The sequence below is a fragment of the Ursus americanus genome, chromosome 9 (assembly GCF_024610735.1).
Source record: "Ursus americanus isolate L20-20 chromosome 9, mUrsAme1.1.p, whole genome shotgun sequence".
NCBI classification, from domain to species: domain Eukaryota; kingdom Metazoa; phylum Chordata; class Mammalia; order Carnivora; family Ursidae; genus Ursus; species Ursus americanus.
In genome coordinates, this window is record NC_142135.1 from 68504660 (window position 1) to 68530194 (window position 25535).

General features: G+C 42.2%; 1 protein-coding gene across 4 annotated transcripts in view; it reads left to right on the forward strand.

Annotated features, from left to right (window-relative positions):
* Nucleotides 1-293: 293 nt before the first annotated feature.
* The window catches only part of CA8 (carbonic anhydrase 8 (inactive)), an 88565-nt gene continuing 63323 nt past the window's right edge, over nucleotides 294-25535 (forward strand). For all 4 annotated transcript variants that reach the window (XR_015725843.1, XM_045789045.2, XM_045789047.2 and 1 more), the window contains exons 1-3: nucleotides 294-663; nucleotides 1840-2031; nucleotides 12629-12753. Coding sequence is in view for 3 of the 4 variants with exons in the window: in XM_045789045.2 (XP_045645001.1) it covers nucleotides 564-663; nucleotides 1840-2031; nucleotides 12629-12753 (417 nt within the window). In the remaining variant the exon portion in view is untranslated. The remainder of the gene's footprint in view (nucleotides 664-1839; nucleotides 2032-12628; nucleotides 12754-25535) is intronic.

A 25535-nucleotide genomic window follows, 5' to 3' on the forward strand; every position in this document is an offset into this window, starting at 1 on the left:
TTTTTGGTATTTCCGGCAGTAAAGCCGAAAGTAAGTAAGGTAGAAAGCCCCTGGTCTAGGGCCTGCACACACTGGTCCTTGGACTACTCGCGGGCTTCTGGAAGGTAAGCGTGGGCCAGCCGCCAGTGGGGAGCCGACCCCGCAGGTAGGGCGACCCGGTTTCTGCAGTTTCGTTGGTGGGGCCGGTGGCCCCAGGCCCTTTCTCCGCTGTCCAGCCCCCGGCGCCCGGGCCATCGAGCGAAGGGGGCGGATCCTTCCGTGCCAGACACGCCCCGGTCGGGTTTATAATCCGCCGGCCGCCGCTCCTGGAGCTGCGGCACCCCTCGCCCAACGCCGGGACTCGGGACGCGCTCCCCGCCCCGGCCGCCCGAAAACTCCGGCCCAGCCCGCGCCCGCTTCGCGCCCGTTCGCGCGCTCACACTCACACACCCGTGCGCTCGTACCCCCACGCGCACCCGCTCGGCCTCACACTCACACGCGCTCACACGCCCACTCTTGCCCGCTTCCCTGCGGCCGCGCAGGCACCGCGGGCGAGGGCGCCGAGGGGACCCACGGCCTTTCCCATGGCTGACCTGAGCTTCATCGAAGATTCCGTCGCCTTCCCGGAGAAGGAGGAGGATGAAGAGGAAGAGGAGGAGGGGGTGGAGTGGGGCTACGAAGAAGGTAACCGGCCGCGAGTCGGGCGGGCTGTCCGGGGTCCCGGGCCACGCGAGTGCGTCTCGCCGAGCGCGGAGTTCCTGCAGCTCTTGCGCGCTCCCAGCTCCGCCGCCGCGTCCCCTCTTTCCCACGTGCGTCTCTGTCGCTTTCCCGCTCCCCAGGCCGGATTTGGGGCCGAAGTGGCTCCAGGCAGAGCGGGCGCGCCCGCCGCCTGCGTTCGCGTCGGGGAGCCTGGCCGCGCTGCCGGGCAGCAGTTGGCACCTGCGGCCGTGCGGAGGGCCAGGCTTAAGCTGCGCCTGTAAGCCTTCTGTGCACTGAGCGCCCGCGAAGAGCAGCGTTACGTTCCACTCAGCACCTTGGGTACACAGTGTTCCCGAAACTACTCGTTTCTTGCTTGCTGTGAGGACTCTGCTGGGAGAAAGCATTCTTGCCACTACTCTTTCCATGAAGGATACTAACGGTGTTCAACTCTTCCAAAAGAAGTCCTAAATTTCAAGCTGAATCAGTGGCCTTGGTCGGAAGGGGGTTGACTTTTTAAAAAAGTTTTGTTTGCTACGTCTATCCCGGAAGATGTAGGACTCTTAATAGATTTGACCACTGGTGCTGATGTCGAAATACATGTGGAATTTATAACTTTATAAAATATGCCAAGAGAATATATGTATATATTGTATGAATATATCGGTGTGCGTATATATATGCATATGCCCACTTCAAAATTGCTGTATTTGCATTTCTGATAAGAGGTGTTTATTCACTAGCATCAGATTTATGGTATTTGGTTCTTGTCAAGCAATTTCAGAGTTTCAGATATTTCTCAAGTACTGCATGTAATTGAACTAATGAGCAGAGGAAGTTTTTGTGGAACTCTTGATTCTTTTTCAATCACTTAAAGATGACCTAAATTTCCTAGGGTCACATAGTATTACATCTATGTGGACAAATACAAGTAGAATATTTTGTTAGTACAATACTTTGCATGTGGTATTTGATGGCATTAGATCATTGAAAATATGAATGCAGAAATTCATACACATTTACCATATTTCATCTCTAAGGAAACAGTAGTCATAACCTTAATAATGTCAAGGATCATAAACAGTGTCTAAACTAGCTTTTACATGTGAAATTTTATTGGAACTCTTTTTAACCTGTTCTAAATTGGCTTTATTTTGTGCTTAGGTGTTGAGTGGGGCTTGGTGTTCCCTGATGCTAATGGGGAATACCAGTCTCCCATTAACTTAAACTCAAGAGAAGCTAGATATGACCCCTCACTACTGGACGTCCGCCTCTCCCCAAATTATGTGGTCTGCCGAGACTGCGAAGTCACCAACGATGGACATACCATTCAGGTTATCCTGAAGTCAAAATCAGGTATATGAGAAAATGCTTTTGCATGCCCTTGACCATTAAAAGTTCTTATGGAGCTATTGAATTGATTTGGCTTATATGACTTCAAAGGTAGAATTAACATAGCATCATCATCAGGATAGCTTAATATACTATAAAATGCATTTTTTGAATTAATTTCTAAGATCTTTTTGAAAGGATAAAAGGATGAAATTATGGAAATGGTAGTTTGGTTGTTCCGTGTTATATGATGTTGCTGGAACAACCTGAGTTGATCAACTTAAACTTTGTGGGATTTAGGGAAAAGTATATGCAGGTGTACTAATCTGCATTTTGTCCTAAGTGGTTCATTAGCTTAATTCATTCAGAAAGTTATAATTCTCTGTTTCAGTGCTCTGCAAAACTAAAGATTAGGATTTATTGCCATAATCTGGCATTCGGGATAGACTTCTCAAATTAATTTTCTCTACTGTATTAATGTGGCAAGGGGAATTTTAATAGCAATCAAAAACATCCTCTAAACTTAGAAAAGATTTAAATGGCCAAAGCTTGTGTTTGTATTTACTTATTTTTAGCTCTTCCTCTCCCTTTGAATCTGTTTGAGATAGATTTGAAATGTTTTGTGGAAGAGGTGTTGGAAATTTCAAGGAAATTGGCTTAAATGTAGGGGAGAAGAAAGAAGAATTTAAAAAAATTAGCATTAATTTTATGCCTTTCTTAGTGAATAGTTGGATTTCTCTCTTAGAAAGAATATAAAATTAGAGTATGTTGAAATACTAGGAAGTACTACTGAACAGAGATCACCTGTACTCAAAATTAATTGTGAATCAATACTTTAATATTTCAAACCATAAAGTCTTTAGGTTTATTATTTGACAGGGTAGGCATTGATTTCCAACCATGGAATCTGTGTTTTAAAAGTCATTGTGAATGTTCCTGAACTTTAATTTAGAATCCATGGACTAGTCATAGATTCATGTAGTCTTTTCTGATGTTCTGAGTTGAGTCAAGGTATGGGTATCATCCCAAACAGAATCCAGGTGTTATTATGTGTAGTCAAAGAGAGACAGCTTCAGATGTAAATTTGAACTTAAATAAAACTTTTTTTTTGGGGGGGGTGCTATCCTTGAGGGACATTAGATATTATTTTTAAACTATATAGTAAAATTATTAAATGCTGACTGTCCTGGTTTATAAAAAGCATATTAATGTAATATATGTGTACTAGTGTGTTGACATGCCTTTGTATTTCTGGAAATAAACATTTATATATCCGTACAACAAAAATGCATTTTGCATCGGGCAGTGTGGTGAGTGAGTATAGGTTGCATACAACTGCATAAGACCATTCTTGAGGATTCATAATTTAGTTAAAAGACAGTCCTTTAAAGTATTAGTATAAAAATGTTAGAGACGAGTTATGAAATATGGAAGCACGGAGGAATGACTGAGTACAAATACTCTCTGCTCTGAGATCCAACTTACTTGATCAAATTGAATTTAATATTTCCTTCTGGTACCTTCTCAAACATTCGCGATTTTCCTTGTCCCCCTCTCTCATCCCCAAAACAGAGACTCTCAAGTAGTGCCACGACTCTCTAAGCACAGGTTTCCCCTTGCAGTCTTTGCCACCCCCTCCCCCCATCCTCCAACCCTAACCAGCAGCGGAGAGCTCTCTGTCCTTCCCAGACTAATTTGGATACCCATGTTCCAGACCCCTTACTCCTGCCTCCTTAGAGAGCTTGCTCCTTGAGATGCCCTGTCTCCTTTTTGCTGCTGGAATAATGTCGTCTTCGCTGTTTCTGTCTTTTCCATATTTCTCAAACTTAGAAAAAAACAAGGGAACAAAAAAATACCACGTGTGGACCATTTATTTTCCTGGGATATTTAAACTTCTCAAAGGAGTAGTCTGTGAGCCCTGAACACCGTGTCCTTCATTTATTTAATTCCAGGCTTAACTTTATCAAAATAGGATATACACATAATTTAAATCTTTGACTAGTGCTATATGTTGTTTCTCTCTGCCCCTGGTGAGACCCCAACCCCCCAGGCCCCACCTAAAACTTTTTTGCCCTGGTGACAACCACTGTCAACTCTTAGCTATGTCTCCTGTCTCCATCCCTTTTGGGTATGTTCATCCTGTCCTGCTTTGCCATTTAAGATACCTGTGACCTCCCTGCTATGGAAAATGAGGCTGGTTCTCTTACTACCCTCCTTCATCATGGTTTTCCCCTTTGTTGTCCCTGTATACTTAAATTACAATTTTTCTTTAAATTAATACTCAGTATTTTTATCGTTATGACCATGTAGCTGTTGTTTCCAGCTGAGGCTATATTCTGTTTCCTTTATTGAACAATGTGAAGTTTTTCTCCCCTGGAGTTAAGGCGTTTTTGGTGATTTAATTTCTTACTTACCTATCATGATTTTAGTTCCAGACTCTGACAGATGGCAGCGCTGCACCTAGAAGTCCTTCCCTCCCGCCCCTTGGTCCTTCCCACCTCCCCTTGCAGGCCTCTCCCTTCTTCTGCCCCTCCGGACTGCTTGATCTCTAGGCCTGCCCTCTCGCCTTCACCTGCAGCTCTCTGGACCTTACGCCTAGGAGGTGCCCTTGCTTTTCTCTTGTGTCCAATCCCATGTTTCCTGGATGCTGGGAAGCCACTTTTGAGGGTGATCCCTCATTTCAGGGAGTTTCTTGGTTTGGTCCCTCCATCTTCTAGTAACTTCCTGAGGGCCAGCGTTTGGATACCTTGTGTGTCTCTGTGCTGGGTGCTTGGTGGGTCTTTTGATCAGGATAATTGTATCTTCCACTTTTTAGGAATTTCCTTATATTATTTAACTGATAAGTTTTCTGTTTTTCTTTATTTTCTTCTTGCATAACTCCTCTATTTTTGTCTTTTTGTTCTACTTCCTGGTAGATTTCCTCAACTTACATCTTTTAATCTTTCTATTAAACTTTTATTTTCTGCTCTTACATTTTTAACTTCTAAAAAAGTTGTGTTTATTCTTCTTTTTTTTTTAGTTCAAGTATAGCTTCTGGTATTTATTTCATAAGCTCACTCTTTCTCCATTCTTTTCTGTATTTTTTTTTTTCCTGTTCTTTGTCTCTGTTCTGGGTTCTTTCTTCTATTTGGTCTCTCTCTTTAAGATGGGAGGTTTTCTCAAATGAATAGTTATCTTTGGGTCTTTGTTCATATCTAAGAATGGATCTAAAAATTGGATTAGAAGCTCTATGCGCATGGTCAGGGGTTGCGATCTGGTGGACATCACAGTAATATGATTATGTAAGGATCTGGCCATGTTGTAAAAGGAACTTTTGTAGGTTTATCCATTATTCTGGGGAAAGGGATGTGGTGGCTCACATCTGGCTGTCAGCATTCTGGTTGTTGACCCAGAGGCAAAAGAGTCAAACCATAGTGGTGCATTTGTTACAGTTGATGAACCTGTGTTGACACATCATTGTCACCTAAAACTTACAGTTTGCATCAGGGTTCACTGTTGGCGTTGTACGTTCTATGGGCTTCCACAGGTGAAATGACATGTCTCCACCATTGTACTGTCCTACAGAATAGTTTCACCCTTTTAAAACTCCTCCATGCTCTACCTACTCTTCCCTTCCTCTCTCCATCTCCTGGCAATCACTGATCTTTTTACCATCAGCATAGTCTTGCATTTTTCAGAGTGTCATGTGGTTGGAAGCATACATTGACTTCTTTCACTTAGCAATATGCATTGGCTTCTTCTACTGGTTTTCTCTGGCTTGTAGGATGTAGGTGGCAATCTTTGTTTTACCTTCTGCAAGGTGTTACCTGTTTTGGATCAGGTAAATTGAGATCAGGCCCCCAAATTGCCCTCAAGAAGATTACAGTGGTGGATTGTGAAAGATAAGTGTAGAGGAAGAGATGATTTTTGGCTGCCATGATTAGGGAAGGATGGGCAGAGGAAGCAGCATTTGCAGTGATCACTGGAAGTGAAGAGCATTTGGATGGGGAAGATTAGAATATATGGGAAGAGAGGGCAATAAGCGAAAAGGACACAGCTATGGGAAGCTCTAGACATTGGATGAGGACAAGTGAATCCTGAAGTGTATCTGGAAGAAAAGATGGATTCAAGTTAAATGAGGTTAACACATAAATTGAGAGGCTGTGTTGGAGCAAACTCATGAGGGATCTTGAATCAAGTCTAAAGAGTAAAACCTTTTTTTTCCCCCTGTAAAATATGTTGTTTTAGGAAACCCCACCTGGCCATACTGAGTAAGATGGGATCTGGGAGAGAGTGGGAGCTGCTGTGTTGGCAGTGGCAGTGGAAAGGGAGGGATGACACAGGGAGTTTTCTGAGATGTCATCCACAGGAAGACGGCGATTGGCTCTGTGGAACAGGGGAGAGGAGGGAAGTGTGGGAGGGAGGCGCTGGGGTGGAGCCCCTGTGACTGGACCACACTGTGCTTCACCCTCTGCTCTGAGCTTAGTTCAGGGTGGCAGAGTGCCTCCTAACATGGAGTTGAGCCGAGCATCCCATACTAGGTCCTGTCGTCACCTTGAGTATGGAGAACGTTATTAAGGCTGCCACGTCTGTCATTTAATCTCTCTGTCGGACACGTGACTCACTGTAGCACAGGACTGTCCACGTTTAGGGTACACGAATGAAAGTCAGACATGTTACAGCAGAATAAAGAGTAGCTTAAGTATAAAAATACAACTATAGATTTCTAGCCTGAGCACTGATACTCAAGTCATGAGAAAGTGTGAGACTGGCCAAGCTTCTGCAAAGAATGTCATTCCATCTGGTGACAAGCCATGTGTTAAGGGTAATGACATTTTTAATGGGCCATTGGTAGGGGAGAAATTGCTAATCAGGGTAGGTCATTTGTGTCCTTCACTGTAACTTATTATAGAAACCTTAATTAGTTTTACTTCTGGGTCTCTTATAATTCTCAATATTAAATTTAGGCTAGATTACTTTTATTATTAATCATACTTTTTTTTTTCAAAAACATGACAACTTTTTTATAGTGCTTCTTAATAGCCTTGCTGATTAGAAGATGAAGTTGTCAAAAATATCTTAAAATTATTTTCACTTAGGAAGTGGCTCTGTATTGTTTACCTATATGAGATGTCAGGGTTGAATTTCTTTATGATTATCCTTATTATTAGCTAACTTTTATTTTTTATTTTTTTATTATTATTAGCTAACTTTGGGGGTCTTGCGTTACGTGGACAGTTGCCTTAATCTGCTTCCCTTCGCTGATGCAGACCCAGGCTAACTGGCCCCCGCCCCACACTGTCAGTGTTATCTCCACTCGTAAGAGCTGACCATATTCATTCTTTAATATGAAATGAAACTGTAGGTTGGAAGCTAAAGGCAATAAAATAATTGATTTTTGCTTTTAAGATTTCAAATGCTTTTTAGAAGCACTAATACTATTTTTTGGCATGTTTCGTGAATACATTTTGGATTCCTTAAAAGTTAAACTGAGGTTATAAAATCTTTTATTAGGTTATAAAGTCGAGAATGAACTGTTTGGGTCTTTAGATCCTTTGGGGGACGCATCAAGGACCCTTAACAGTTTCCCTCTGTGTTGGAGACACGGCCCTGGTGGACTCTGTCTCCGGGCCCCACCGTCTGTGCCTGGGTTATGACAGCCAACTAGTTGGCTTGCCCTTTGCTGGTCCACTGTCCATGAAGGTATGGAAATAATATATATATATATATTTTTAAAGATTTTATTATTTATTTGACAGAGATAGAGACAGCCAGCGAGAGAGGGAACACAAGCAGGGGGAGTGGGAGAGGAAGAAGCAGGCTCATAGCAGAGGAGCCTGACGCGGGGCTCGATCCCACAACGCCGGTATCACGCCCTGAGCCGAAGGCAGACGCTTAACCGCTATGCCACCCAGGTGCCCCTGGAAATAATATTTTAAAACGCAAAAGATATTAGTCCTCTGCTTAAAAGCTATTGGTGATTCCCTGCGTAATAAACTCCCAGCTCTTAGGCATAGCCTACGAGTCCCCTCCTGGTGCTTGCATCTTGAAGCCTACCTTTATTCTCCTGAAATACACGCAGGCCTTTCTCAGCCCCTTCTCTCTGCTTGGAATGTACTTATTCACTTCTCTTAGCTTACTCTTCCCGACTCTGCTTAGTGATCTTCTCTGGAAGGTCGTCTCTGACTTTCCGATGCCCCCTTGGTTCTGGCATGGTCCTTGCTGGGTGCCCTGCTGGTTCCTTGGTGCTTTCCCTTACTGCTCCTCATGTAATCTGTTTAGACGACAGTATTAAGTTTCTTAAGCACTGAGAATGCCCTGCCAGCACGGAGACTGTGTCCTTCTTTTTACATCCTTGGTGGGCAGCACAGGGCTGGGCATGGAGTCCATCTTAAAACGCGTGTTGAACTCAAATGCCACGAGGGGGAATACTCCTTAATCAACAGCCGTTGAACTATCTGGCAAAGGCTTGCGGAAACTTAGCTAGAGTTAGGTAAATGCCTATAGAGCACGTCTTTATGGGGTTCTCAGATTTTGCAGAGGCTTCTGAAAGGAGCCCTTTTTATATGTATAAGCATAATAGCCATGCGTATTAAAGAGCATTAAAGAAAAAGCAGCTAGCGGCTGTGGCATCAGCTTATTTTTTTTTTTAAAGATTTTATTTACTTATTCGACAGAGATAGAGTCAGCCAGCGAGAGAGGGAACACAAGCAGGGGGAGTGGGAGAGGAAGAAGCAGGCTCCCAGCATAGGAGCCTGATGTGGGGCTCGATCCCATAACGCCGGGATCACGCCCCGAGCCGAAGGCAGACGCTTAACCGCTGTGCCACCCAGGCGTCCCTGGCATCAGCTTATTTTATATTCTATCCACAGTGTGTTAGTCTAAGGAAGTGCAGCGTGTCATCGGTGGGAGTTTCATGTTGTTTCATTGTAATTTTATTGAACATAATGACACCACAACTAATAAACCTGCCATGTGGTGACAAAATATCACTCGGCAAACTTTGACGCTCATAAATATAGGAAAAGCGAACCCCTTTTGGTAGGACTAGTTTCCTTATAAAAAAACAAGCTGTGAAAAGGGAGAATAATGCTTTAAGGGGATGTTGCCAAATGGGTAAAACAGAGCTACTATTTCTTTTTAGTCTATCAATGCAATCATTCTTGGGGGATGAACAGGTAATGCTTTTAGCTGGCACCTCATAAAATTCTGAATTCAGTATTTTGTTATTTTTTATGGCTTTGTACAGCCATGTGATTTTAGTGTGGTTTAACTTTGTACTATTCATCTGCAGCAAAAGCGAAAGGTACCCAGAGCCTTGATTGCTGGCTGAAAGCTGCGTCTTTGTCACCTCTCCCTGGGGACCAGGCCTGGGCACAATGCTTCCCTTCTTTGTGTTTATTTTCAACCCAATGGAGTGTAAGACCCATGAGGGTCTTATTTTATTATAATTTTATTGAACATAATGGCTTCACAGCTAACAAATCTGCCAGGTGGTGACCAAAGACCACTCAGCAAAACGTTGATCTTCATAACGTGCGGATTTCCATTTCACTGTAATAGAATGTAAGATTCTGGAGGCTGGTGAATTTGGTCAGTTTCAGCCAAGTCAGTGTATCTTAAGCATTTAATGTGGTACCTGGTATAAAAATATTAGTTGAAAGGATGAGTAAGTGAAGCCCTGTGGGCCTGGAACTGCTCCCTGTCAGCACATAAATTGGTGCAGTTTGAGTTTCTAGGGCGTTGAAAATAGCAGCTCTGTCCTCCAGTTCTAGACGAAAGGCTTGGTTCCTAGGAAAGCAATACTGGGCATCAATCAGATGGGCGTTGTATTCTGGGGCCCCGAATTCACTGTCAAGGTCACTTTCCTCCATTTCTGTAGGAAAGTGTTGGGAGACTGCTCCATACCAGCTCAGAAATACCAGGGGCTTGTGTGCATGAGCCCTACGAAGAGGTTTTGGGGGAAAGATTTTTCAAATCCTCTTTCCCATTTCACATGTGCTTCCTTTCACAATGCTGCTCTTTCTTTTTCCTCAGCCACGTGGAGCTCAGCCTCCTCTAAGACAATTTCCACCTTCTGTTGAAAGCAGAGTCTTAGGGAACCGGCCTCCAGGTCTCAGGTCAGGGCCTCCCCGCCCCAGCGAGGGGTGTGTTTTCGAATTCTGATGATGCAGGCCGGGGTGTGGCATGGGATGTTACAAGAAGCTTTTTCCCATGTATTCTTTTTGGTTTGGGAGGTGGGGTACATTCCACCTTTGGGAGTGGGTACAGTCCAGACTTCCTTCCTGGTTTTTCTTAAGACCAACATCGGGCAGCCAGTGGGAAAGAGTGATTTTTGAGGTTACTCACAAGCTGTGGCATTGCTGGCTGAAATACAAGCATTTCATCCACAGTGTGGGTGGTTATTGGAGGAGAAGATGCCGGACGCTTGCTCTGCAGTTGGGAATATCTGTAAACCTTTGTGATCCATGTATTTCCTTTTTTTTTTTTTTTTAATTGTTTTGGGAAATAGGATGAGGTGTAGTGCTCAAAGGAGGGACTGCAGTTTTGAAACCCAGGCTTAAAGAACTCATTGTTTTTTTAGTTCCGGCTCACAGATGCAGAGATTTAAATTTCCCTGTCCTGTCTCAGTGGGAGAGGTGGGTCAGAAGATTGGAGCTCCAGGCTCCTGAAGCTGGCTAGCTGGGGGCCCAGGACAAGGCACACTTAGCCCGTCCCAGCCACAGTTTCTCCCCTGTCCATTGGGATGGTGACAGTGACCCCTCCAATTTTTTTTTTTTTTAAAGATTTGTTTATTTGAGAGAAAGAGAGAGAGAGAGAGTAAGCAGAAGCAGTGGGGAGAGGAACAATCTCAAGCAGACTCCACGCTGAGCACAGAGCCCGACGCGGGGCTCGATCTCACGACCCTGAGATCATGACCTGAGCTGAATGAAACCAAGAGTTGGATGCTTAACCGACTGCACCACCCAGGCGCCCCTGACCCCTCCGATTTGTTGTACACCTTAAAATAAGACCGAGCATGAAGAAAATATAAAAATCGTGTGAGGTGGTATTCTCCAAAAGGCCATGTGTCTCCTTCCTTTCCTCCTGGAAAGGGAAATTATAGTTGTGTTCTGCTGCCCATGTTCTTTTTCTTCTTTGAGCTGGCAGAAAGCATAGGACCAAACGTATAGGGTACTTTTCGTAAGGACTTCATGGCATTCATTTGTGCGGTAGCCTTACTTCACCTGTTTTCTGTCTCTGTCTTCGTTTTTCCTTTGCTCTTCTTCCTGATTTATGTCTTCTGGGTGGATGACAGGTACTTGATGTAAGGAGCCTTGAATTCTTTTTGGAACAAGTCATTAGAAGACGAACCAGCCAAACAAATAAATATTGCTGCTCCCATTCCCTTTCCTCTCCTCTAAGGTTTAGGGTAAGGAGGGACAGCAGGCCTGTTCCGGTGTGTGGCCCTCAGCTCTGGCCACTACCACTTCCTCCACAACGCTGGCCCAAGTATGAATGCTCTTCTCTTTCAGACACTGCTTCGTGGGGGAGGAGATAAATTTTATCAGCTCTTTGACTAAAAATAACTTCTAATTCTTAGCTGATACCATTTAGAATTAACAAGTTTTTTTTTTTTTTAAAGATTTTTATTTATTTGAGAGAGAGAGAGTGAGAGATAGCATGAGCGGGAGGGGCAGAGGGAGAGGGAAAGAGAGAGAATCTCAAGCGGACTCCATGCTGAGTGTGGAACCCAAAGCAGGGCTGGATCATGACCTGAGCTGAAACCAAGAGTCTGATGCTTAACCAACTACACCACCACCCAGGCGCCCCTAAAATTAACAGTTTTTATAGGAAAAATGCAGACCATCTTTATTTGTGTCAGAATTGGTCATTTGTAATGAACTAAGTTTTTCTCCATGACATCAGGGTGTGTTTAACTAATGAAAGTGTTTTTATTGCTTCAAGATAGGTTCTTACACAAATGTATTTTCATCACCCCTTAAAGTGCTCTTGTTTGGGACAAAGTTCTGGGTCCTATCCAGAAATAAGAAATAGAGGCAGGGCCCTGGAGAACAAATGTTAACATTTGAAATATTGTTAATATTTTATCATAATTTTACTTCATTTGCATTTCTGTGGTACTAAATGGTAAATAGCTTTTTAAGTGTGATTTTATTATCGAAAAATCACTTTGGTGTAAGCATTCTTTTCATGAGTAATGCTGTTGGCTTATGCTTACTCTCTAAATTGAGAGTATGGTACAAATGGATGATCTGCAAGCAAGATTTAATGTCTCGATTGGTCAATAGCAAATTACTGGTCAGTCTAGACGCAAACCCTATCCGCATCTCCTGAGCAGTGCTAAGTGTGAGTCTCGAAAAATAGGTACTCTGTTTTCTTTGTCCATTTCTGTACCTGAAACACACAGGAAGTTGATGGTATGCAATATTACCAAGTATTTCAGAGTTTTTGAACGTCTGTATCAATGTGATAGGGTAAATGCTTCTCACAGTTAGAATGTATTTCTCATTTTGGCTATATGAATTTAATTTGTAGAACTCATGAGAGCTTTCTGGCAAAAAATGTCCCCCATGTTTAGAATGCTGTACTGATGAATATGTTTTCTGTTACTTAAACAGAACTTACTTTCTTTTTTCAGTTCTATCAGGAGGTCCATTGCCTCAAGGGCATGAATTTGAACTGTATGAAGTTAGATTTCATTGGGGGAGAGAAAACCAGCGTGGTTCTGAGCACACAGTTAATTTCAAAGCTTTTCCCATGGAGGTAAGAATAACAAATCATCTTGTAAAAATCTTATTGTTTATGTAAGGTATTCAGCAATTTACTGAGAATGGTTGAGTTTAGAAGTAGGGGTATAGCATTTAAATTTTATCAATTTATATTAAAATAATGAAGTGCTTAAGGAAATGTATGCCTGGGTAGCAAATGACACTTCCCATCGACTTTGGTGAGCTTGGAGAATGCACACGGGCAATTGGCCATAAAGGTAATCTACACTACTAAGTTTCATTTCAGTATTGTTACTGTTCTAAAAATTCTGCTGCCTTTGCGAATTCAGTAGGTCATTTTTGTAGGTGCTACAAATAGATGATAAACTGAAAACCAATAACTTTTGGAGAAATCTCAACGTTAGTCCAAAGTCCAGTTTAGCTCTGATTAAAATTGGTAGGTTGGTTTTATTCACCGTAGGCAATTAGAGAGAAGGAGATTTTTTGAGAGTCTTTCTTTTGTCTGAAGAATTCCCTCTTCACGTACCTTCTTAGTTAATTTCTACTCTTTCTTCAATACCTAGTTGAAGTATCATTTCTTTCACGGGACTTTTTCTGAGTCTCTTCCTAAGAAGAATTAATTTCTCCCTCTCCTGTGTGCCCAATGTATTTGACAGATTGTTGCCATGGCACTCATAGATTATAACCCTTAGTGTCTACAGTGTCTATCTCACTGCTTATAAGTCCAGAGAGAGCTTGCTCTTCCCTGCTCATTGCCATGTGAGGACACAACACGATGGCCACCTACAATCCGGGAAGTGGGTCCTCTCCAGACGTCAGTTCTGCCAGCCTCTTGATCTTGGATCGCCCAACCTCCAGAACTGTGAGAAGTGAACGTCGTGTAAGCCACCCCATCTACGGTCGTGTGTTGTAACAGCCCACGTTGACTAAGACTGCTCCTGAAGAAAAGTCTCCCTCCCATTCTTCTCTTTACACCCATCATTTAGTCCACTGCTGGGTACATCAGAGACAGTCCATGTTGGTGAACTTCAGGTGATGTCGCTGTTGGTCCAGGCCTTGTTACATCTTCCTGTAAGGACCCACAGTTCTCTCTAGGAAATAGCACTTTGGTGGCACATAGCAGTATATTTTGGGGGCTGCTGGAGTGCCAGTCTTCCTTCTCTGTTGTTCCCAACTGCCGGTATCCTTAAGTATGGAACTGAACATGTGTCCAGTCCCACCTGAGTGACTGGAAATCACTGTTGTGTAATTCCTGCAAGTGATACATGTACTTCACAGAATCAAGGTAGAGGAAGTATTTCTCCATATTATTTTAATGACAATGTTGAAAAAGTGCCTTTGGAATCTCAGGATGTTCCTTTCATTATAAAAGACTCAATTTTTTTTTTAAGATTTTATTTATTTATTAGAGAGAGAGAGCACGAATGGGGGCACAGGGCGAGGGAGAAGCAGGCTCTTCGCTGAGCAGGGAACCTGACACTGGGCTCGATGCCAGGACCCTGGGATCATGACCGGAGCCGAAGGTAGATGCTTAACCAACTGAGCCACCCAGGTGCCTCAAGACTTGAGTCTTAAAAGTGAAATATTAAGTGTTTTTAGGAGAGAAGGGAAGGGGAAACGGTTGCAGTAAGATGAGGAGCCCCTGAGTATGTGATTGTGCCCTTGTGATTGTGCTTTAATGCCTTGATGGGGAAGGTTGGGTCTTCATCTGTGACCATTCTGGGGACTACTTTTCTCAGTGCCTACAGATATTGTCTCACTTCTACTACCTTAATACAGTTCTGCCCTGTGTCTGTGTCACCTCTGGCTTCTGTGCTGTCCTCATCCAAAATGAGAAGGAGAAGCACACACCAGGATGCATCAGAGAGGAGAGAGGACACAAAGCAGTCCAAAACAGTTCAACCTGCAGGGTGGGGGAAGCCAGAGTGAGGGGCTGAGGACACTGGATGGGCAGGGCTGCCTTGGGTTCGTAAGACTGTTTCATCATTTCCTCTTGACCAGTCTTCAAAGACGTACTTGTAATATAAAAAATTTAGGGTGAGATGGGAGTAACTGGGTAGGCAACAACTTCCGGACGAGAATTTAGTGGCTTTGCTTGCGACACACAGAATTTACAGCCTTGGGAAAGCTTAATTAGATTAAGCGAGTCAGCGGTGTGTGCTTTTTGCTCTGTGGTCGAATAGAATTTCCAGACCACATGTTCAGACTGGTCCTGTTACATGGTGGCATTCTAACTGCTCTGGTCCATTAGACACAGGTAATGGTTTGTTTTGAGTAAAGATTAAATTCTGATAGGCTTTGTTTCTGCAGAAATATTTATATTTAGGATAATGGAATTACTGGCTGTAATTTTTCCAAAATAGGTGATGAATAATATTTATACTCTCTGTTATCCCAGATTATCCCTGACTCAATCCTAGAGAAAATACTTGTATCATCATCCGATGTTTGTTTAGTGCTCTATGCTACTGAGTGCATGAATCCAGGGGCAGGGCAGAAGTAGAGGGAGAGGCTACAAGCCACGTGTTTTCTATTTGTTTTGTTTTGTTTTGCTTTGTTTTCATGGAGGCTGTGAATACTGAGCTGAGTTTTATTTTATTTTTTTTTAAAGGTTTTATTATTTGAGAGAGAATGAGCTAGAGAAAGCATGAGCAGTGGGGAGGGGCAGAGGGAAGAGGGAGAAGACTCCCCACTGAGCGCAGAGTCCGATGCAGGGCTCAATCCCAGGACCCCAAGATCATGACCTGAGCCGAAAGCAGATGCTTAACTGACTGAGCCACCCCTGAGCTGGGTTTTAAGGAAGAGAGGGTTCACATGGTGTGCTCATGGAGTTCACATGTGTTCACATGGAGAAGAGACAGACACCATGTAGAAAAGTCCAGGAGGGAATGAGAAGGCTAATGTGGAGATAGGTAGGTAACTTGCCACTGGTCCCCTGCTCCTGAACAGCCCTCACGGGCCACCTTGGAGACAAGAGCCACCTTGCCCATAGAATAGTGGAGAGTGAGGGGATCAGGTAGGTACCTTCTTGGGTATGTGATTAAAAAGTTTTAAGACCCTTTCCATGTTTTATTTACATTTTAGGACTAACTTTAATTTCCAAATTGCATATGTATGCATATTTTCTTTTTGTTTTTAAAGATTTATTTATTTGAGGGGGAGGGGCAGAAGAAGAGAGAATCTTAAGCAGACTCCATGCTGACTGCAGAGCCCGATGTGGGGCTCAATTCCATGTTCCTGAGATTGGGACCTGAGCTGAATCCAAGAGTCAGAAGCTTAACTGACTATGCCACGTGGTGCCCCAAAATATTTCGTTTTTCTTGATTTCACTTAAACTTAAACGGATGGCTTACTAAACGCTGTAGAAAGTATTTTCCATGCCTGTTACATGTAACACAGGAATGGTTTTTAACAGTAATTCACCAATGTGCCTCAACTTTTTAAAATTATAAATACAGTAAAAACAATCCTGAATGTATTTTTGATACTACTAGTAGCCAGCACCCACAGCATTTCAAAAATTAGCAGCTTGTGACTTGAAACAATTTAAACCGCAGCTCTTTTGCTAAACAAGATGGATAAAGCAGGCCATTTCTGTGTTTCCTTCTTGCAGTGTTTAGTTTTGAGAAACACACGCGCTTCCATGGCATCTGACATTCTCACTGTGCTTTCATCGTGCAAACCTGACTTCTATTATTAATATTCTAGGCTTATGCTTACATGACAGCGCCTTAGCAAGAGAAAAATAAATTGTACCGCATTTTTCCTCCCGTTACTTGAAAACCTAATGGGCTTGCATGTATTAACTGTATTCTTACGAACGTCTGAGGCATGTCTACCAGCTGGAATTCTTTTGGTTAGTGTGCGGGTATTTTGCATTGTGGTATTTAATCAAGAAGGCAACAGGAGTACACGGTTGTTGATTTAAGAGAAGTCTGAGATCCAATCAGATTGATTCCTGTGCCTTTGTCCTGGTGGCCGCAGAAGCTTCATATTTTCTCCGGACATCATTAGATACCACAGCTCTTGAAGACCAACTCCAGTGCTCTATGAATTTTGCCATTTTGCTCGCAGTGGTATGCTCCATGCATCCACCATACCACTGCAATTATTTATTCCGTTCCCATTAATTTGTGTTACAAATCTGACTGATAGAGGAACTTCTGAGTAATTAGGTTCACATTCAACTTTCAGGCTGTGTATTCTCTTTCTGTCACTTGTCTGAGAAGACTGTCAGCTTCTTTGTGACTTCGAGGTAGCTTAACTTTGTGGTCTGTATAACTCTTGGCAATTATGATTAATCTTTACACATGAACTGCTACTTTCATACCACTATGGAAGAGGGCTTCCCAGGCATTTAGATTTTATGCTGGAGCAGTAAAATTAAAAAGGAAAATTAGGGGCGCCTGGGTGGCTCAGTCGGTTAAGCCTCTGACTGTTGATTTCCACTCAAGCTATGATCTTGGTGTCGTGGGATCGAGTCCCACATCAGGCTCTGCGCTCAGCACTGAGTTTGCTTGGGTTTCTCTCCCTCTGCCCCTCCCCCTGCTCTCTCTCTCTCACTCTCTCTCAAATAAATAAATAAATCTTAAAAAAAAAAATTAGAGGATGGGGAAAACAATAGTGTGGCCAAGTTTTATTTTTTTCCAAGTAAGAACATATTAACTATGCTGTCCCCATCATTTTAGAGAGAGAGCATCTCTATTGGCTAAATGTAGGAAGGATACGGTCTGAGAATAAACATAGACCTGTAAGTTGAACAGATTTTAGCTTTTAAAAAACTCACTACATTCGTTCTATTTTCTCACTTCACTGCAGATGAATGATAGTCTTGGCAGGATGGGCACTGGTCCTGCCCACAGACCAGCAGGGAATCATGCATGGTGGGTCTGACTTTCTGGCCCTGTGGGCCTAAAAATTTATAATTTGAGAGTGAATTACCAAGAAAGAGCATATTGTAGGACACGTGCTTATCTTTCTCTTGCCTATTTAAAGAGCAGCCATTGGTCTGTATACTCTGAAAGGGCTCAGTGGTAACTGGGACACATACCAGCTGTTTACGGGAAGTTGAGTGCATTAGGTAAATATTAAAAAAAAAAGAAAAGTAAGTTTGATTGTACAGAGCAGGATTCTTCAGTTGTGAAGGGTCTAGGCCTTGGTTGCTGAATAGGCCAACAGAACATTGTGAACAATGTATCTCATAACATAGTGGCGGTCCTGCATATTCCATTCCCCACCCTCCAAGTCGCAGGTTTTCCAGTGATCCTCTATTTCTCTTTCCTCTTCAGGCCAATACTAGCTTCTGCCAGTTCAGTATTCTTTTAGTAAAAATGATCTGGCCTTTTGTTCACTGCTTCCCAGGTCATTTGCATATTCGCCTGACTGAAAGATATTTATCCTGTATTCATTTATTTTACTACTCTGGGGAGATACCAGGAAGAGTTTGCCTGGGTAACAGTGAAATGAGAATCTTTTCAAGTTACGTTATTTCCACGGACAGCTCAAGTAGAGCTTCATGTTTGTGAATAGCTTCCAAAATAGAGCCTGCTATAGACTTTCCTTGACTTCAGTGAGAGAACATGATGAGATTAGATCTATGAGATATATAATCATTATTATTATTTGTTAATAAGATATATAATTAATTTATTTTCAAAAGGAGGTTTAGAGCTCACCCAGCGCAAACTCCTGTTTAACAAAAGAGAAATCTGAAGCTCCAAACGGTTAAGGGTCACAGGGCAACTTCTAGGAAGCTATAACGTAGGGAAGCCTAGGTAGAGAAGGGGATATTTTGCCTAATTAAATATTCCATTTACGAAAGAATTATCCCTTAATATTGGTCTTTTCTCTAATAGGTTAGATCGGAAGAGACAACACAACAGTCTTGGTTTCCCTACCTCCCCCACTCACTGTGAGGTGCTTTTGTGTCTGCATGGGCCCGCATTCAGAGGGGGGCATACCTTGTGTAGGATTGTGAAGCTGTGGCATAGGGCCCTGGCTTTACAGGCTGTGAGGACAAAACTCAGCGGCTTCGTGAAGGTACAGGACCGTGGTGTCACGAAGGTGGAACCCTTGCTTGCCCCCTGGGGACTGGGGTGGTTTTAATGGATTCTGTAGTCTCCCCACTTTGCCAGGGTGCTCACTGAGGTCTGGAGAAGAAGGAGACTAGCTCAGGGTCGTACAGCTAGGAAATGGCAAGGGCCACATAAGACGGTGAACTGACTTCTCCAAGGAGTGCTTTTTTTTTTTTTTCTTCACTTTCCAAAGCCGATTCTTACTGGGAAAACCAACAATAGTGTTGAGATTTTATTTGCAATGGTAGTTAATACTTTGGGTAGAGGTTGCTTTAGGAGAAGAAGAGGGAAGGAGAGTTATGAGTGATAACTAAAGGACAGGATTCAAAATTTGAATGTTCAATTTCTCTGGGAAGTTTTATTATTTTGATCAGAAAAAGGAACAAATTGTCCATATAATGATTATTATGATTGTAATTTGGCATCCTGGAAACTTCCACAGGGCTAGCAGATTGAGTCTCATGGATAAACAGACGAAGGAGTTAGAACCTTGTGCTATGGCCTTTCTGTGGTCATAATTGTGGAAACTCCGTCTCAGATCTGGGTAAAAAAAAAATAAAAACAAATTTTATGTTTCCTGAATTCTGATGAACACTTGCATTTTTACTCCATAAAAATCACAGTTCTTGCTTTGATTTACCATGTTTATTTTCTTATTTATGAAATAGTATTTAGTGTAGAAACTTCACGGTTTAGTGAATAGAAAATAAATTACAGTGTTGAACAAACAGAAATGTTCTTTTAGCTGTACCACATGATGTGGCAATCTGCCATTCCCACTTAGAAATAGAAGTGTGTAAGGCCAACTTGACCTTTGGGTAGTCTTTGAACCTACCTTTGATTTTATATCTGTAAGTATTCTTTTTTAGTAGATTTTTCTTTGTTGTTGTTTGAAGATGTGGAAAATGTTTTTGGTAAACTAAATTTGAAAGACTCCTTTATATGTATATTTTTACAATGTAGGGCAAATTTGTACAAAATGAAGAATTGTTTTTGTAAATGTATATGATGTATAATCTATAGGTGGTTATAGACTTACAGATTGAAAATATTTTAAGTTGGGTTCTAACAGATCTAAATTCTACAATAAAACATATCTCCTAAATATGTCTTCATAGGGGCACCTGGGTGGCTCTGTTGGTTAAGCTTCCAACTCTTGATTTCTACTCAGCCCATGATCTCAGGGTTGTGAGATGATCCCTGTGTCAGGCTCCGTGCTAGGTATGGAGCCTGCTTAAGACTCTCTCTCTCTGTCTCTCTCTATCCCTTCCCCACCCTCTAAAAAAATAGTCTTCAGGTAAAATTTAGACTCTGATTTAAATATATGGGCTGTAACCAAGTGACCATCTCTAAAATAACTCACTTCTGTCTATTCATCCATTTGTGCATCTGTTGTTTGTTGATCCATCTATCCATCCATGCATCCATGCATCCATGCACACATCCATCCATGTATCCATGCATCCATCCACCCAAGCATCCATGCATCCACCCACCCATGCATCCATGCATCCATCCTCTGATGCATCCATGCATCGGTCCACACATTCATCCATGTATCCATCCATCCATCCATCCAACCATGCATCCATGCATCCGATCAGGTGTTTCTTTGAAATCTACTGTTCATGCTCTGGGCTGAGTGATAGGGATACAACAATGAGTGGGAAAGACAGGTAGGGTTTATTACATTGGGGGAATCTGAATGCAGTGTATTCGAGTTCTCTCCTCCCCCCCTTTCCCCTAGATTGATGAGCATTGAAATCAAGTGTTTTCATGGCAGTTCAAGGGTCTCATGCCCTCTACCATGTCTATGCAGTATGCAGACTCTGGCTGTCAGAAGCCAATTAGATGAAGGTTTTGAAGACATTTGTTAGAAAGCAGATACATTGTTTGAATGTAAATGATTATCAACTAAACAAAATATCTATTGACTAGTATGTGAAAGGCACTGTGTTAGGTGTAACCCCACTACAGGGTTAATTTAACTACAATAACTTAACATAACTAGGCTCAGTGAGGCACATGATAGGAAAGTTTTGATGGTGAGGGGAAAGTTAGGAAAGGCCTTAGGTTCTGGAAAGCTGCTGGAGAACCCATCCATTTACTGGTGGGACTGTGTGGGAGGGGTCAGAGTGCTCAGGTTGGTGAGAGTTTAGGCTGGGAAGGCAGAAAAACCAGGACTGAGATCCCAGCTCTGCGACCTTGAGCAAGCTAGTAAACCTCCTACAGCCTTGATGTAAATCGAGTCTGTGTAAGGGGCTCAAAACTAGCTCAGATGTTGGCAAGGAGTAAACCTTTTCGTATATTAGGAAGGTATTTTTATTCCTATTATTATGTTATTCATACGATTAGGAAAAGATGGGAGGGACATCAAAGGGGCCATTGTAATTGTGATGGTAAAAATCTAGTGAAAATATCCTGAGGGGAAAACACAAGGTTTTGTTGTTGTTTTGTTATTACATAGAATATGAATGGTGAAAAAATTTGAAGTCTTTTTGTTTTCTTTAAAATCCCTGTTCCCCCCTTTTCTTGAATATGTTATCCTCTACAAGTCTAGTCAATATATTTCCTGAGGCATCTTTTTATGATTATTATGTGTGTGTATGCAGTAGAATTTGTATCATCAGCTTATTTTGTAGTCAAAATCAAATATTTCCTGTGTAAGATAGTTGAGTAATGGCATGATAAAACTTCTAACCAAACAAGAGAATATCAAGAGATCTTTAACTCTGTAAGATCTTAATTAGTATAACAGCTATGTAAGTTTGTTTTGTTCTGTTTTTTTATATTTAAGAATGACACTTAAGGGGTCACTCTGTCAATTAAGCGTCTGCTTTCGGCTCAGGTCATGATCCCAGGGTCCTGGTATTGAGTCCTGCATTGGGCTCCCTGCTTAGCAGGGAGTCTGTTTCTCCTTCTCCCTCTGCAGCTCCCTGTGCTGGCTCTCTCCCTCTCTCTCTTTCTCACTCTGTCTCTCAAAAAAATAAATAAAATCTTAAAAAAAAAAGAATAACCACTTAAAATGGCACAGTGATATTGGTAAGATAATTGTGCCCTGGCCACAGCTTTGCTATGCCTGCACACATTTTTTCTTTTAGCTTCTTAGGGTGACACACAATACGAGCTCACAACGGAAACCTAGAACAACATGCCGTGAGCCTTATGGGAAACTCGAATTTTTGGTGCCATGGTTTTCCAGGACGAAGCCTGCTCTGGTGATCGGCACTGTCAGTCAGGGGGAGCCACACTCTTTCCGGTTCACTATGGTATCTGCTGTGGGTCTTACGTGTGGCCATTTAAGCCCCATTCCTGCCCTGGTACCTAAGGATAATACAGTCGCACCGACCCTTATGAAGCTTAGGGAGGGACTATAAAAATTAATGGTGTAATATTGGAGGCACCAGCCACTAAGTGTCTCATATGGTGGTTTAAACACAGTCTGGTGTTCACTTCACATACTTTGTAAAGGCATTTTAAGGGCATAATTAGCTGCCTTGGATGTAAATGTTGTAATTTACAACAAGATGGTTGTTTTGGTGTTTTTTGCTTTTTTTTTAGAAGCTTTGAACAGAAGAGAAATCCAGATTTTAAACTGTTGATGTAAACATTAGGTATAGAAGGAAGACATTTATGCTTGTAAGAGCTGACAGATGAGAAAGATGGACCTTTTTTTTCCCCCATCAATTAATGTTTCCACTTGGGGACCCTGAGGCAAGTATGTTCTCCAAACCGAGCTTAACAAGTCACTTAGCGCTCCGGACGCTAGAGTTCATCAGTGGAACCAATTTGTTTGGCTTCCAAGTTCATGTATTTTGTTATGAACATTCCTTGATGAGTTCTCTAAATCGATGAGCTCTCCGAGGAGATCCATATGAGGATCCCTTTCTCCAGCCTGAGTTTTGAACAAATTAGGAAATAGGGCATGATTAGAGTCCTCATACAGAGAACAAAACATCCCCTGTATGGTGACTAGACCGACATTGAAGACACACCTTAGCATGAGAGAGAAAGGGCTCTGGCCACGCAGTTATAGGCAAGGGGAGGGGGTGCGAGGGAGGACAGAGCTGATAGTGGTGGGGAGGGTTCCAGGTAGGCTTATTAGCCTGCTCTCTAAGGGTAGCTCAAATTTCAAAAGAAGGGAAAAAAAAAAAGAGGAGGAGTTAGTTGAAGGAGTTTAGCGGAAGGCTAGCCCTGTTTAGGGAAAATCCCTCTTTACAGGAACAGGGAACAGGGAAGAGGCATTTCCTGTTAGTAAGACTCCACATACCCTTTAAAATCGATGGCACTAGATGCTAGCAGGAGACCAACTACGTTTGGGAATCAGTGGGGGAGGTTCTGTTTCCTTTTATTGCGGATTTGCTCATTTTAGCCAGCTGGGACCAAATCCGTTTTTGCTTGCTGCTCCTTTGTACCGAAGATGGCCACACAGTTTCCCACTGTCTAGAAGTTGCTGGGAGATGGAGTGAGCAAGGGTTTTGATGCATGTGGAGGATTTATTTATTTTTCTTTCTAATTTACTTGGGTGGGTTTTCACCCAATATGCGGCCTCGCAGCTTGGGCCAGTGACTGTTTAAACCAAAGCTATAATTGTATTTACATATATAAATAACTGTTTTCACTTTTCAAAAATGGTGAGCTGGGTCCAGGGCTTAAATGATTAATCCTGTTCCAAATTTGGATTGTACGGTGCTGGAACTATTTTGCAGTAATTTTTAAGAACAAATGCCACTTATTCACCTTGTCATGGAGAAAAAATATCACAGATTTTTATCAGCAGGCATTGTTCATAACCCTGACAGGCTTTAATGGTGCTCCCAGCCTTGCTGTTTTCCAGCTGATCTAGAGCTTGCCCTGTCGGTCAATGGCTTGGGTCTGGAATAAAGGCTGTACCATTAGTAATGTCTTCTACCTTTTTCTCAGCTGAGCTCCAGTGGGTTACCTCCTTTGAGGTTTTCCCTTTTAGAGGCTGTCTTCCCCACAAGCAAGTGAAAAGAAAAATATGACTAGATTTTGAGTCTCTTAGGAAGGCAAGATGGTGGAGGGGTGCGTACCATTCAGTTAGCAAACATTAGTTAAGGGTCTGTGTTTAAAGCCAAACCCTGTGAGATATACAACATGTAAGACAGCAGCATTTGTGTTTAATGACTCTGTCGTGTGGTTGGAAGAGGTGGAATTAACATAAAAACGTGTGAAGAGATAACAATTGGAGGGTTAGATGTAAAACGATTCAAAACGCATTTTGGGGCAGCTACTGTGTATTTGCTGCTGTGTGTGGTGTTGATATATGACAATAAATGAAAAATAATCAGGTCTAGAAGAAGTTCATATTCCCAACAGGGTGACAAACCTTTTAAAATGGCTATTATGGAGCACCTGGGTGGCTCAGTAGGTTGGGTTTTTGATTTTGACTCAGCTCATGATCTCAGTGTCTTGGGATGGAGCCCCGTGTCAGGCTTTGCGCTCCTTGGGAAGTCTGCTGGAGATGCTCTCTCTTCCTCTGCCCCTTCCACCCTAAAATAAATAAATAAATAAATAAATAAATAAATAAATAAATAAATAAATAAATTCTTTAAAAAATGGCTATTATATGAGAAAAAATTTTTAGAGGATAAAATAGAAAAGGGAACACATATCACGAAATAGTGGATTTCTGCTAGAGTCAGAGAAGGCTGTGGAAAGGAATGAATGTTGGAGCAGGGCCTTGACAACTTGGTAGGACAAAGATGATATGGGAAAGGACGAAGTGGATGCAAGACATATCATAAAGGACAAGTGGGATAGGGCTTGATGAGTGATTTGCAAAGGCCAATGTGCTGAGAAATGGAACTTGAGTAATTGAAATAGCTGTGGGACAATTAATAGGAAAATGAGGGCATCAGAAAGTGAGGTATAGGGAGAGGCTGATGAATTTGGGTTAATAAATGATACTATTTTAACAAGCATCACTTTACTCAATTACATCCATACTGTTTTAAATCCCAGGACACTCTCAAATTAGGTAAAAAATAGCACAAATTAGGGTTGCAGTTCCTTGAAAGGTTGTAAAGGGGCTCTCAGCTGTAGGTAAGGTGAAGAGAGAAAAATATTTGAAATTCTCCTTAGCCTTACACAGTATGGATCTTAATGAAAGCAGGGCTAGGCTTTCTCCACACAACGGGAAAGTATATTACACAGAGGATTGCCAGATTTTACTTTGTGTTTATTGCTAATTAGAGTTGATTTGTTTTCTCAGGGAAATAATTTTCAGCTTTGGGATTTTCATCCCCTCTCTTTACTTTGATGGTCTGAATGCACTGATCTTCCCCGGGTAGCATGTATTTCTGCCTTGGGTTTCCTAGGCAACACCCAGCAGAACCTCTCCTTTCTGGTGGTATTTTGAAGACTTTCTCTTGATAATCTGTGCTCCTTGGAATTGCTACAGCTTGCCGTTGTCAGTTGCTGTTTCTGGAGGGGCTCCTTCTCCTCCCTTTCCTCTGGCCATGTTATTTTTTTAACATAGATGTCCATGCCCTGTCAGTGCCCCTGAAGGCTCTGAGAGGTTTCTGTATTTTAAAAAATTAAAGGGGAAGAAATAGGAAAGATATTGACATACGAGAAGGTGAATCAAGTTACATGGATATTTACATGTCCCTATGTCTAAATTTTATTGGAGACTCGATTTTGAGTTCGGTGTGAAACTGTGTTTGTGCAAACAACGCAGAATTTTGTTTTAGGTTAGTAGGATTGGCGTGACAGGTGT